The 13,177-nt window shown below is 32.7% G+C and overlaps 1 protein-coding gene across 9 annotated transcripts in view; it reads left to right on the top strand.

The window, feature by feature from the left end:
- LOC127719525 (uncharacterized) overlaps positions 1-13,177 on the top strand; it is a 125,118-nt gene that overhangs the window by 64,619 nt on the left and 47,322 nt on the right. For 8 of the 9 annotated variants that reach the window (XM_052225766.1, XM_052225712.1, XM_052225764.1 and 5 more), the window contains 4 exons: positions 631-693; positions 6,164-6,175; positions 10,991-11,505; positions 12,133-12,320. In XM_052225766.1, the coding sequence (XP_052081726.1) occupies positions 631-693; positions 6,164-6,175; positions 10,991-11,505; positions 12,133-12,320 (778 nt within the window). The remainder of the gene's footprint in view (positions 1-630; positions 694-6,163; positions 6,176-10,990; positions 11,506-12,132; positions 12,321-13,177) is intronic. The other variant, XM_052225733.1, reaches the window with a different exon arrangement.

Below are 13,177 nucleotides of genomic sequence, written 5' to 3'. Positions count from 1 at the left end.
ATTTGATATTTGATGATTAAATCACATTAAATTTTGTATAATCATTCTAGATACTAATTTAACATATAGTATGTGTAATTGATACAATGGGCACAAACTAATGTATGTAATGCTCATTTTTAACCATCTCATCAGTCAGTCTATTTTGTATTGAAAAATATTTCGATCAAATTAAAATTAGAAAAGATAATTTCTTGAAAAATCCATAAAAATGAAGGATTTCAAATTAGTTTCAGTTTATAGCAAACTGATTTTTCGGTTTGGCTTCAACTTTTGGTTTTGCATAGCTTCTTTTTGCTATGTTCTACATCTTAATTCTGTAGTTCTTGTACCTGTGTATTTTGACTTTATTTTGTTTGGTAATTGATTGTGATTTTAATGGTTTTATATATATATATACATTTATATGATTAATAATTAATTTCAATCAGTCCTTATTCTATTTCTACATTGATTTTCTCACTAATTGATTGACCAGCTTTTGTTATGTTTCTGACTTTATGTGCCTAGGAACAAATACATGTAGTTATTATAATTTTGTTATTTTTTTTAACTTTTATTGACAATTCAGAAGGAAAAAAAGATTATTCTGCATATGATTATTTTAATTGATGACTTTTTAAATTTCAGATAACACCAGGATGAAACAAATACCTGAGACAATTGTTGAAGTGGAACAACGGAAATATAAAGGTATGTAGAATTTAATACAGCTAAAAATGGTTAAAATGTAACTAGGTTCTGGTGTAAAAAGAAAAAGCTAGTTGTGTTTAGAATATTTTATTTGCCAGCAATTTCAGATCATTATTTGAGCTACTTCAGCAAACAGAAAAGTTTCAATGGCTTGTACTGTGAATTGTATAGAAAATATGCATATTTACTCAGATAACATGTTCACTCATTTCAAATTTTAAATTTTTGTTGATTTTCAGGACCATTATTGACCCTGTATGAACCAAGTTCAATACACTTTGTGTAACATATGAAAGCCTTTGTAAAAAATAACATGTTATAGTTTGTCTGTTGTGACTAAATGTTAAATAATATTGTTATTTTTAGGTGATACATTATTTATTTAAAGTGTGACTATTAAATGTTAGATGATATACACCTTATCGCTATTTGTCCGCCATTACTGGACATCACACAAGTTCCCGTAAAATTTTGACGTCATAATAGAAAATGTCTGACGCCACAATGGAAAAGTGATTGTTGTATGACGTCAAAAGTTTGAGCGGGACAGATTCTCGGGTCAAGCGGGAATAGCGATAAGGTGTATTGTAATAGTTCTTTAGGTGATACATAATTTAAAGCATCTTACTAACACAGATTATCATAGCAGAAGACATTTCTTGTTTTGGATATTTAATGTTTTATATGAAATCTAGTGACTTAGTTTTAGTAATAATGTCCAGTGGAATACTTTAAATGAAATTCATGAATAACAATTTGTAGGAATGTGTATGATAAATCATTTTGATTTTAGCATTATATATTATTTGTTTATCTCTAATTCTTAGCCGATTTACCCTTTTCTTGACCTGTTGATTTTTTTATTTAATCAACGAGTGGTTCATTTGGTTTCAGTTCTTCATTAGTGATAATTCAATTATGATGTTAAATTTTCTTGCTTTCCTCTATATTTCCTATGGTGACTTAAATAAAAAAGGCGACCTGAAGCCTGAAAGTTTGTCTGCATGGTCTAAAAATCATTTGAGAAACAGATTCTACCACCAAACCTAGTGCAATACCATATTTCTCCACTCTCAACAGTTTAATTTTAAATATTTAAAAGGCTCGATGAGCCTTGCATCTTAAATTTGAAAATTTAACTGCCTAGAGTGGAGAAATTTTGTTTTACTATTGATGCAGTGGTAGAATCTATATATATCTTACTGGTTTAAAGTGCTAAATCTGCAACATTTCATTATATTTTATTTTCATTCTGAATCCAAATATGCATATTTTTTTTTCTGGTTGTTTACTTAGATGTTAGACTTTTAAGGAGAATTTTTATTCTGATTCAAAATATGCAATTTTTTTTCTGGTCGTTGACTTAGATGTTAAACATTTAAGGAGAATTTTTATACTAATTCAAAAACATTCAAATATTTTTCTGGTTGTTTACTCAGATGTCAGACCTCTGAGGAGAAAAGGAGATACTAGTTTGAATGAAAGTCTAGATCAATACAATAAACAACAGTCAATACACACAGGAAGTGTCTCATCAGAGACCATATCTAAAACTCAAGGAATGGAACCGCAGCAACCATCAGCAAAACCTTTGAAAAGTAGGGACTCAAAACAGGATCTGCATCAAGTAAATAGAGCTGATTACATTTCCAGAGCAATGACAGTTGGGAAAGGGGTCAACAAATTTGAAAAGTCAATAAAAAATCAAAGAATGAATTCTTTAGCCAGTCAGGAATATCCTTACCAACCAGAACCACCACAGAGTGAAAGAACAGAAATGAGCAGACGGCAGTCATATGCTTCAAATATTGCCAGTAGAAAAAGCTCTCTTCATCCAAATGATGCTTTTCATGAGCCATATGGAATGGAAAGAGCATTGTCTCCTGCTCAAATGCCCCTATCTCACCATATGGATCCTATGTCAAAACGACCCTCAATTCCAGTAATTAATGAACCAAGGAAGAAACCATTATCTTTCAGAATGTTAGGAAAACTTGGAACCTTAAAATCCCTGGACATTAAAATGGAGGAGCATAAGCCCTTTAGTGGCATTACTTTCAAAATGGTGGCAACAGCAATGACAAATTTTCTAACACAACAAAATTTCATACTGTCTGGACTTGCACCAAAAATTTACAAACACAAACCTAAAATGAAATTTGATTGGGCGAAATTTCGCCATTTTGTTCAATCAACAAAAGCATTTGAAAATCCTGTTAATAATGCTACCAGAGTGTTTCAAATGAAGGCACCACCTGTTGTGGCCGGTAAACAGACAATTAACCAATACATGAGACACTTTCAGGAAATGGCAGATGACAATGACAACAGTGAGTATGAAGAGAACAATGTTCTTCATCCACCAAATGGAACTAGAGGACAATTTAGAAGGCATCGGAGGATGTCAAGGTCACAGGAGGATATACCTCATCCCGAGAACAGTAACTTGTCTCCTTATCCAAATCAAAGGTATAGACGAGATGGCAATGTTTTATCTCGCCTGCCTCGATCTTTTGATGGTCCAAGTCCTGATAGGATAAAACGATATCCAATCATGTCAGGTGCCCGTAACATTGAAAGAAGTAGGGCCAGAACTCCTAGATATGACACAGATACTCTGAGACGTAAACAAGACTATTCTCCATCACGTCATGAGAGAGATCTATCAAGGCCAAGAAGTTTTACCCAACAGGATTTCGACCAGTTCCTTCATGAACAAGGTATGCACAATAACTATCCAGAATATGAGGATCCTGATCTTTATTATCATGGTAACTATGGAAGACCAGGTCGTGGACGTGATGATCAACCAGGAAGAGATGATGGATATTGGGATGAAGATGATGAATCATCAGAAGATTTTGATCCTTTGCCTCCATGGCAACAAGAACTTCCACATGGGGAGAGATATAAAATGTTACCACAAGGGTATAACACACGGAGGCCAAGGGAAAGACATTCCCCTGGTCGACATGGAAATATTGTGCATGATAGCAGTCCTGATGAGGTTGAGAGACGTACCGATAGAAGCAGACGGTCTTCACATTACAGGTATAATGACAGGAGTCCAGAGGATGGTCAAAGAAAGCCCTACAGAAATCATGAGGGTTACTATAATGCTAGTCCTGAAGATGATAGAAGGGGCTACTTTGGTAAGCACAGTAGTCCAGAAACCACCAGAAGAGACATAGTCAGTCACAGAGGTCAAGACAGATCAAGAAGGGAGTTTTTAGATCCTAAATATGATGCTGATGAAATGCTGAATAGAAGAAGTTCATCAAAAGAAAGAAGTTCAAGATTGGACACTGAAAGGTCAAAAAGTAAGCACAAAATATACGATGAGGAATTATCGGGAAGAGATATTAGTCCTAAGGAAAGAAAGAAGAAATATAAACATAAGAAGAAGAAACCAGACGCGCCAATGACACTGAAAGAGTACAACAAATGGCGGGATGATCAGAGTGACAGTGACAATACAGACAAAATAGATGCAAAAGATGTTAGTAAAGGACTACAGTGCTTGGACACATATGGAACCATGTTCAGAAATCAGCTTGTATTGGATGCCATTGCTGTTGAAGGTTTGTCCAAAGTCAATGTTGTCTGCAAAGTTCACAGGTCACAGTGATGCAAGATCACTGCTCAATGAAGCAATCACAAGTCTTAAGTTATCTGCATGTTATGATCGGTGAAGTTCACAGCTGAATTGGATGAAAATGTCGTTATAACAGCAGCATGTCACGTGTTAATTCATTATGATCACTTTCAATAATTGATTAATTTTTTTTTTTAATTTCAGAATGATATTCACTTGATGTTTTGACATTATTTATTTCATTTGATATGTATACATGTTGTGTCTGATAAATAGAGCAGATTCTATGCGTCTTTAAAGCAATTCAATCTGAAGAAAAAAATTTCATTGGTATTGATAATGTTAAAAAATTCTGCAGTCTGCAGATGTATAGAATTGGAAAGATCAAACCCTCAAATAATAGATCAGTGATTGCTTAGGAAGCATAAAGATATTCGTTCATATTCAGTTAAAAAAATGTGCATGTACTTATATCTTATTTCATTGTCTTCACTGATGATATAAAGAATTTCAGCTTGATTTACAATAGAATTTAACAATAAATTTGATCTGTAACAAGCATTTGTTGAAGTACAATGATGGCCAGTAATCCTGTTTTTCTCTCTCTCTGTAAATCATTTAATTAACATTATGTATGTCAATGAAATGCACAAACTTTCCAGGGTAACAAAATTACATTTACTTAATGGAATAAGAGCTTTTTAATTCCAGCTATAAATACAATTGGTTTTAATCATGAACAGATATATCATGTTTAAGAAAAGTATTTGCCAATCTGGCTAAAAATATAGATCCTGTGTCAATGCTTTGCTTACAAGGATCTGACAACACTCTGTTCTACTTGCCTTTCTGGTAAATATAACCTACAGCCAATGAAAGTTCAGCCTTCAAATTTTTAAAGGTGTATACCTTTATGATGACAAAATCTTCAAAACAGAAAGTAAAACGGAGAACTCATTGTTAGATCCTTGATTGAAAGCAATGACATAGGATGAGCCGCTAGATGTAATTAAACAGATATATCTTGGTCAGGTGGGGTATTTGCCAAAAATAACTGTCTTGAGAATTAAGTTCTGAGCACCTTGTTAATATTTTTTTGCTACTGGTCAGTATAACTTAAACTTTGCTCTGGAGTTGTTTGTAAGGAATATTCCTTTACCCTTAATCAACCTGAGATATGTCGGATCAATTTTTTCAACAATTATTACTGGGACTTGACTCTCCACCTATTGCAGTTCATTCAACATTCTGACCCAATTACAATTTGTTTTATCAAACCAAACTGGTCAACTGGTCAACAATTTTAATCAACGGCTGTTAAAACCACAGTCAAGTCATCAAAGAGCAAGCTGATGAATTCAAGCATATTTACAATCATATAAATTATATTTTAACTCCACTTCAATGATATTATTAAAATCTTGCTAAAAATTTCTATACATATAGTTATTTTAAAGAGTAATTTGAAAGATGAGTAGTATAGACATTTTATAGCAATAGGTGGAGAGCAACACTTACAGTCAAGTCACAGTAGTGATCATACAATATCTACAAGTAGGATTTAAGGGAGGTGCGAACCAGGTTAAAGTGTTAAAAATCATATACCAAAAGTTTTGTTTTTAGATGATTTAAAAATTTAGTTTCATCTAAATATTTTAAATGACATTACAACAAAGTGTATTTAATGGGGATTTAGTGTACAATTATTCATACAACTTCATAGGTGTTAATTCCTCCTAAATACTGTAGGTTTTGTTTTTTAAATCCATAGTCATCTTGACCTTATTTTCTTATAACAATGTATACCAAGGATTATAAATACATTAATAGTTGTATAAACAAAATTTTGAAAGTACTTTTTATGATAATTTTCAGATGAATCTGAGGGTAAGTGGAAAAATCAGCAATGCATTTTTTATGTAGATCTAACCCTTTTGTTTTCTTTTCCTCTAACAATTTGACCTTTCTTCACATTTTTATGTTGTAGTATTTGTTTTATAGTGACTTACGTTCCTATTTTACATTATTGTTGGGTTTTTTCACAAGTAAAATAGTTCCAACTATATACATATCCTCTTTCAAGTGGTCAGATCAATATTGTTATCACTAATAACTATTAAAAATTGACAGCTGTTGAAAGTTGAAATTCACTTTTTTTTTTTTATTAAAACTGATTAAAATTTGCAGTTTTAACAGCACTAAATTATGTTACTAATAAGATACGAAGAAATGTATTTTTGGAATATTTTAGACCTAAAATTGAAGTTTAATTAATATTTTACATTCTGAACCTTAGGCCACACCAATTTGATTTTTAGTTTTTCGGACAAAAGCTCCAAAAAATATGGGGCGAGCGAGCAAAATTTTTTTGATTGTATTTATTTCTTGAAAATGAGTTTTGTTGAGGCGGGTGCTCTACAAGTGGAGCGAGCGGTATAATTTTTTTTTAAATTGTGCGATTTATAGTATTTGTACATGTTAAAACTGGGTTACTTCAAAGAAAAAGGAGAATAAACATGCTCTTATGCATATAATTTAAGTTGATGTATTTGTGCCTGTAGTACATTCTGTACCATACCCAACTTTTTGGTTCGCTTTGGTTTAGAATAATTTGGATTATTTTCGTTAAATAAGCTTTGACTGCGTGAATTTTCATTTAAATTCATACACGTGTATATATTAAGGAAGCATATCAGATGCAGTTTAGCAAGAGGAATTATGTTTGTTAGGTAAATGAAATATGTTGAATACAATTAAAATATGTGTATGTATTCCAAAAAAATGCCCATGAAAAATATTAAATATCTTTTGATATAGTTGTTTTCATTATATGGTAATGATTGTTTATTGGCTGCTTGACATCCAGTTGGAACTATTTATCAATAATAGGATCAACATAATGAGTGAGGTGAATATTTCAACAACATCCTGAGTAAGATAATTATATTGCTATGCATGCAGATCTCAATGTATTAAAACATTTAATCCCGCTGCAAATGTTTGCACCTGTCCTAAGTCAGGAATCTGATGTACAGTAGTTGTCGTCTGTTTATGTAGTTCATACGTGTTTCTCGTTTCTCGTTTTTATATAGATTGGACCGCTGGTTTTCCCGTTTGAATGGTTTTACACTAGTAATTTTTGGGGCCCTTTATAGCTTGCTGTTCGGTGTGAGCCAAGGCTCCATGTTGAAGGCCGTACCTTGACCTATAAGGGTTTACTTTTATAAATTGTTACTTGGATGGAGAGTTGTCTCATTGGCACTCATACCACATCTTCCTATATCTATTCCCTTAAAATACATTTAACCACATTCACATGCATTATTCTGACTTAGCAAAATACTTTTTCCTTTTGCCCCTGAAACCTGCAATTAATGTATTTCAAACTGGAAGTGGTTGCACCAATAACACATCCCTAATTATTATTAGCATGCCAATCCCATTACCACCACTTTGGTCTCGAATGTTGGAACTCTTAAATTTTCCCTTACAAAAGAGTTCTGATTGCATGTCAATAGACTAACAAGGGGATATGGAGTTTTCATTGAAATAAGATAAATCTGTCATTTTTCAAAAATTCATGTGAATTTAATATTAATTTCATCCAAGACAGATAGCTCTAGATATCTATGTCTGTTGTAGTCCTAGATTACTCTGACCAGTCTGACGTCCAACGGCTGTTTTGTCAGACAAGCTGGGGCCGTGGGACAACAGCCCCCGCAACAGCCCCCATCTTGTCTGGCAAACAGCTGTTGGACGTCGGAGTAATCTCCGACTATGTCTGTTGAAACAATGATCGGGGATGACAATGGTTCTAACAAGTACTAATGTGATCGTGGTCATCTAATGAAAGATTTTTTATTTTTGTCTCTTAGAACAGATAAAACGAAATGCATTTCAAATTACTGTGTGTTTAATAACTACGTGTCCTCGGCAATGATCTGACACAACTTCATGTTGGCATCCCGATTTTTGACCTTTTATTTACAAATCGATTTATCACACGTGTGTTTGAATCGCTTGGAGCAATATATGCACGAGAAAAACGTCTAAGAGAAAAAAAAATGTCAAGGATAAACTAATTTTGGAGCGGCATGTGGCCCAAAAATTGGCGGAAGCGGTAATTATTTTTTTTTATTGAAAAGTCAATTTCTCCAAAACAGGAGCGGGAAAATCCAAAGAACTATCAATCAAATTGGTGTGGCCTTATATTGCTGACATTAATTAGTCGTATTATCTCGTTAGGCTACATGTTTAGGAAGAAAGAGTTAGGATTAACTATTTTTTAAATTACCAATTAGTGTGATAATAATTACCTGTTTGGACTTGGAAGTTAATCCCTTTTTAATTGATTGTATATAAGTTATAACAGAACTATAAGTATTGCATGTTTATGTTTATGATAATATTTCATATGAAACAGAATTACTCATACTGACATACAACATAGCTAAGACTGAGCAACACGCACACCAACAAATAACAAAAGGTGATCTCAGTTTAAATTGCTGAATGTATTCAGTTATCATCCTGGCACCAGGTATATTTAAAGTACAATTTATTGGAAAGCTGCTGCAACAGGTTTGAGAAGCAAAAGGCTGTACGATGACCTATAAATCTACGTCAATGGGAATTTTTTGTCTCACTGTCAGTCTTGCCACATCACCTTGTTTTTAAAGGCAGACATTCCTTTGCAAAATTAAGTTACCTAAATTTAAATGTTTTGTATAACAAATTCTTTTTTCAAATCAGAGGCAGATTTAGGGGGGGGATTTTTTTTAATAGGTTTAATTGTTATGAGAATATTGCAAAACAATAATTCAAAATTTTAAATGAAGACAGCAGTTATTTTCTAAAACAGCACCATGCACCATGCAATATTACATTGACAAAAATGCTGTAAGTCTGCTTGCATTTAATGTAGACTCCTTTTGCACTATATTCTTTTTTGGGCAAATGCATGATTATATGTCATGTTTCATCATTGGTGTGGTAATTTATGTTTTTTTTCCAGTCAGTAACAATTAACATATTCAATCTGTTTTGTGTGTCCTTGTGTTTTGAATTAGATGTAATGAGGGGTATATTGGTTTATTAGAACTTTTTGATATACAAAATATTCAGTTTTGATATGGTTATGAAACATGTAAAGTATATTGTAATAAGGAATTTTTTTATATCTTATATATGTAATTTAATACATCATCGATAAACAAGAAATTTGATTCTAGACTTTGCTACCTGACTTTTTTAAAACTCTGTTGTTTTATGTCTAAGTTTGACACTTCTAAATATAATAGAATTCCTTCATACATTTTTGTATTATTCAAAATTAACAGTAAACTGTGTATTCTACAAGGATCACCAGTCCTTCATCTTTCATCTGATACCTTAATTGCTAAAATAGATGCTACATAGTTTAAAATTTACCCTTATTCGTAGGAACTATTTTGTTTTAAATATGTACTACTTTAAATATGTTCTTTTTTGAATGAGCCCGATTAGGTAGTGTTACATCTTACAAAGTCTATCCACATTATTTTTGCAAAAAATTCCGCTCAAGCCAGTGTTAGGGGCCGTCTTAAACTTGCAGTGAGGTGAGAGGGTTTTTTTTTTTTTTTTTTTTTTTTATTGCTTCATGTTGAAGGCGTCACTGTGACTTTGAGATGAAGAACATCAATAAAAGTGCTGTTCCTTTGCTTTTTGTGTGTTTTTTTGCTGTGCATGTACTGATTTTGTGTCATGGATGGATACCCATATCCTTTGTTTTTCTATTATAATGTACAATCTTATGTCATTTCTGAAGTATAATGTGTATTGTATTACTATTATTATTATTGTGTTTTTCTTTTATAATTGATTTCTTTGATTTTTTTTTCTCACTTAACATTCAATTTCTGTAAGAGTTGTTGATTTTGAGCAGGCAATTACAGTTCAATTTTTTTTTAAATTCAAATGAGGCAAAAAGCAAGTTATTTAAAAAAAAAACCAATTTATGCTAACAGAACATTTTGAAATTGTTGAAAATTTTCATGAACTCTTGGGAATATTAAATTGTAATTTTGGATTGGTGTTTAAGTAATTAAAATTACTTTTGATTCTTTCTATAGATATCTCTACTGACATTTCGTTTGGAAATAGTACTCAAAACAGGCAATTCTTAATTGTGCAAAATTCCATATTTTTTGGGGGTTACCGGTACTTTAAAAACATGCAAGGAAAACACTTGTGGAAAATAGACATTATTGTTGAGAAGCATCCTTGACCATGTTGACAGTTTGGTCTATAACCCTTTTCATGAAATAAAAAAGATTTGGAATAAACATCAATGAGTAAACAAAGAAACAATAGCAGAGTACCAAAAATAGAAGCATCAGGGGTAGTCCAGTGGTTGTTGTTGGTTGCCAACTGTCATAATTGTTTTTGTTTAATGTTGTTTACCTAAATCAACCCCTTAGTTGTTCTTTTAGAATTATGTAACTCTTAGCCATCAGGGGCTTTTTATAGCTTACCATTTGGTATGGGTTTTGGTCATTACTGAAGGATTACTGTTACTTGTAGTTTACATCTCTTTTCCTTGTTTTATGATGGATAGTTGCCTCATTGGCAATCATACCACATCTCCTTATTTTAAAAGCAAGAGATCAGTGTAATGATAGAAATGCTTTCAAAACATCCTATACATTTTTCTCCCTTTTTTAGACCAAAGCAGTATGACAGATGATGCAAAGAAACGTCCTAGGAAAAGACTAGCTTCAATGTCAGAAGAATCTGAAACTGAAACTGAAACTGAAAGTAGTGAAACAGAGACTGAAACCTCTGAAAGTGATTCAGAAACAGAAACTGATGATTATGCCATCCCAAGTGAAGGAAGTATGGTTGTCATGGATGCACAAAGACCATATGATGAAGTCAGAGTTCAAAGACGTGAAAGACGTGAGAGAGAAATTGTTAGAGGTAGCTCACGGAGACTGAAGGAATTTAGAAGTGAGGGTGTTGAAACATCTGGATATTCTCCAAGACCTCCAGATACTCCAAGATCCAGTCGTCATTCTGGAAGTAAAAAGCAGAGAACAGCTATTCTTGAGGTCCAGGATGAGGTTGAACTGAATAGTAGTACCGTGGAGAGGCATGGCAGCATGCATGAAGAAAGGCAGGTAGCAGTCCCTGGAGACAAGTTGGGAATCAGTAGAAGGAAAATCATTGATGAAGGAATGGTAATTTATTACTTTAATGAAGTTATGGATATTAAAGAGATATTAAATGATGATGATATAGTTAGCTATCCTAGTATAAAAACTTTATGGATAGCTTGATTATAAAATACATAAAAATGGTTTCTTGTACATAAACAAGACCTTTGCTAATTTTGCTTATATTATTTGATTGACTCGACCATTTCTAAAGCATTATACATTATTTCTTTAAAAAGAAATTTATCATTTATGACAATGTTATTATTTCAAACTTCAAGCAGTGAAACACTTTCCTGAGGTCATTCGTCAACAGAGTGGTGGAATTTTTTATCTACTACATGATTTTTTTTCTGATTATACAACAGTTTATTAGCGTTAAGGTATTTCTAATTAAGAGTTTTCAAAAGGAATTAACACTTTGACAAAAAAAACATCAATAACAATTTGAGAGTAAATAAAACTATTAAATGACAATATAACTAAAAAGATATACATCTATACTCCAGAAATATTAGGTTTATCAGAGTTCTCGAAATTAGAAAAATTGTGTTTGTGCTTTCCTAAATTTTGGTGGTCAAACCTTCGGACCACCACTTTTTGAGAACTCTTGGTTTATATTGCCTGTATGATAATGACATTTAATTACAGATGATAAGTAGTGATGGAGATGGAATTCTTCCAGCACCCTCTATCAGCGTTGAAAGTCGTGGTAAGAATGGTCTTCGTGTGTGTTGGGATAGTCCAAAAACTCCTGACTCTAAATATAAACTGTTGCTGCATGTCGTCAACATTGTTGGGACAAAGTTTGCCAAAGAAATCCATAACAGCGATATCAGGTTAGTTTTACAAAGTCTCTCCCAAAAACTGTGGATCTGTATTTTTGTTGTGAATTGTAATGGAAATAATCATTGAACGCCTATGTAAGTTATCAAATTTTTTCATGTCTCACTGAAAAACAGTGGTTCTGCGACTCTTTTCACAAAAGTCTTACGAGAAAAATACTTGTAAATTATTGTATTTTATTTTAAATTTCAGAATAACTTAGAATCAATTTTTGTTGTAAGATTTTTGTGGAAAATGCCCCTGTATTTGTGTGTGGTAAATGGTAATTTTGGTGGTATGCCTATTAACCATTTTATATTTCTACTGTTGTTATAATTTTTTTTTTGTATGAGTCTTGATATTGATGGATGTTCCAGTAAAAAGTAAGTGGGGGCTATTAAGGCATATTTTTAGAAGCCTACCACCTACAGAATATTTAATGATACGTTTACCACTAAAATATGTTCTAGACCCAAACATCCATAAAAATAGTTTTTATTGAACATCCTCAAGGAAGAAATGTGCCGTTTAAGTAATACAAATCTCTCTCTCTTGCTGTTGAACAACATATTAGGGCCTCGCCTAGTGGCGGGTCACCCTATAGTGATCAGTCTGTCTGTCCGTAACAAATTGTGTCCCTCTATATCTAGAGAACCGTTATAATTTCATACTTTATACTTGACATGTATATTAACCAACACCAGAGGGTGTGTCATAATGTTTGTACAACTTCCTAGGTCAAAGTTCAAGGTCAGCAGGGCCCACAGAGATGACTCCCATCTCAATGATGTCTAGTTATTCGATGTTCTTCTGTGACAGATAATTTGAAACCACCCACATATCATTAATTTAATCATGACATTGTTGCACA

This window comes from Mytilus californianus, unplaced genomic scaffold (assembly GCF_021869535.1).
Source record: "Mytilus californianus isolate M0D057914Y unplaced genomic scaffold, xbMytCali1.0.p SCAF_1, whole genome shotgun sequence".
NCBI lineage: Eukaryota > Metazoa > Mollusca > Bivalvia > Mytilida > Mytilidae > Mytilus > Mytilus californianus.
This window is presented reverse-complemented; position numbering and strand designations above follow the sequence as displayed.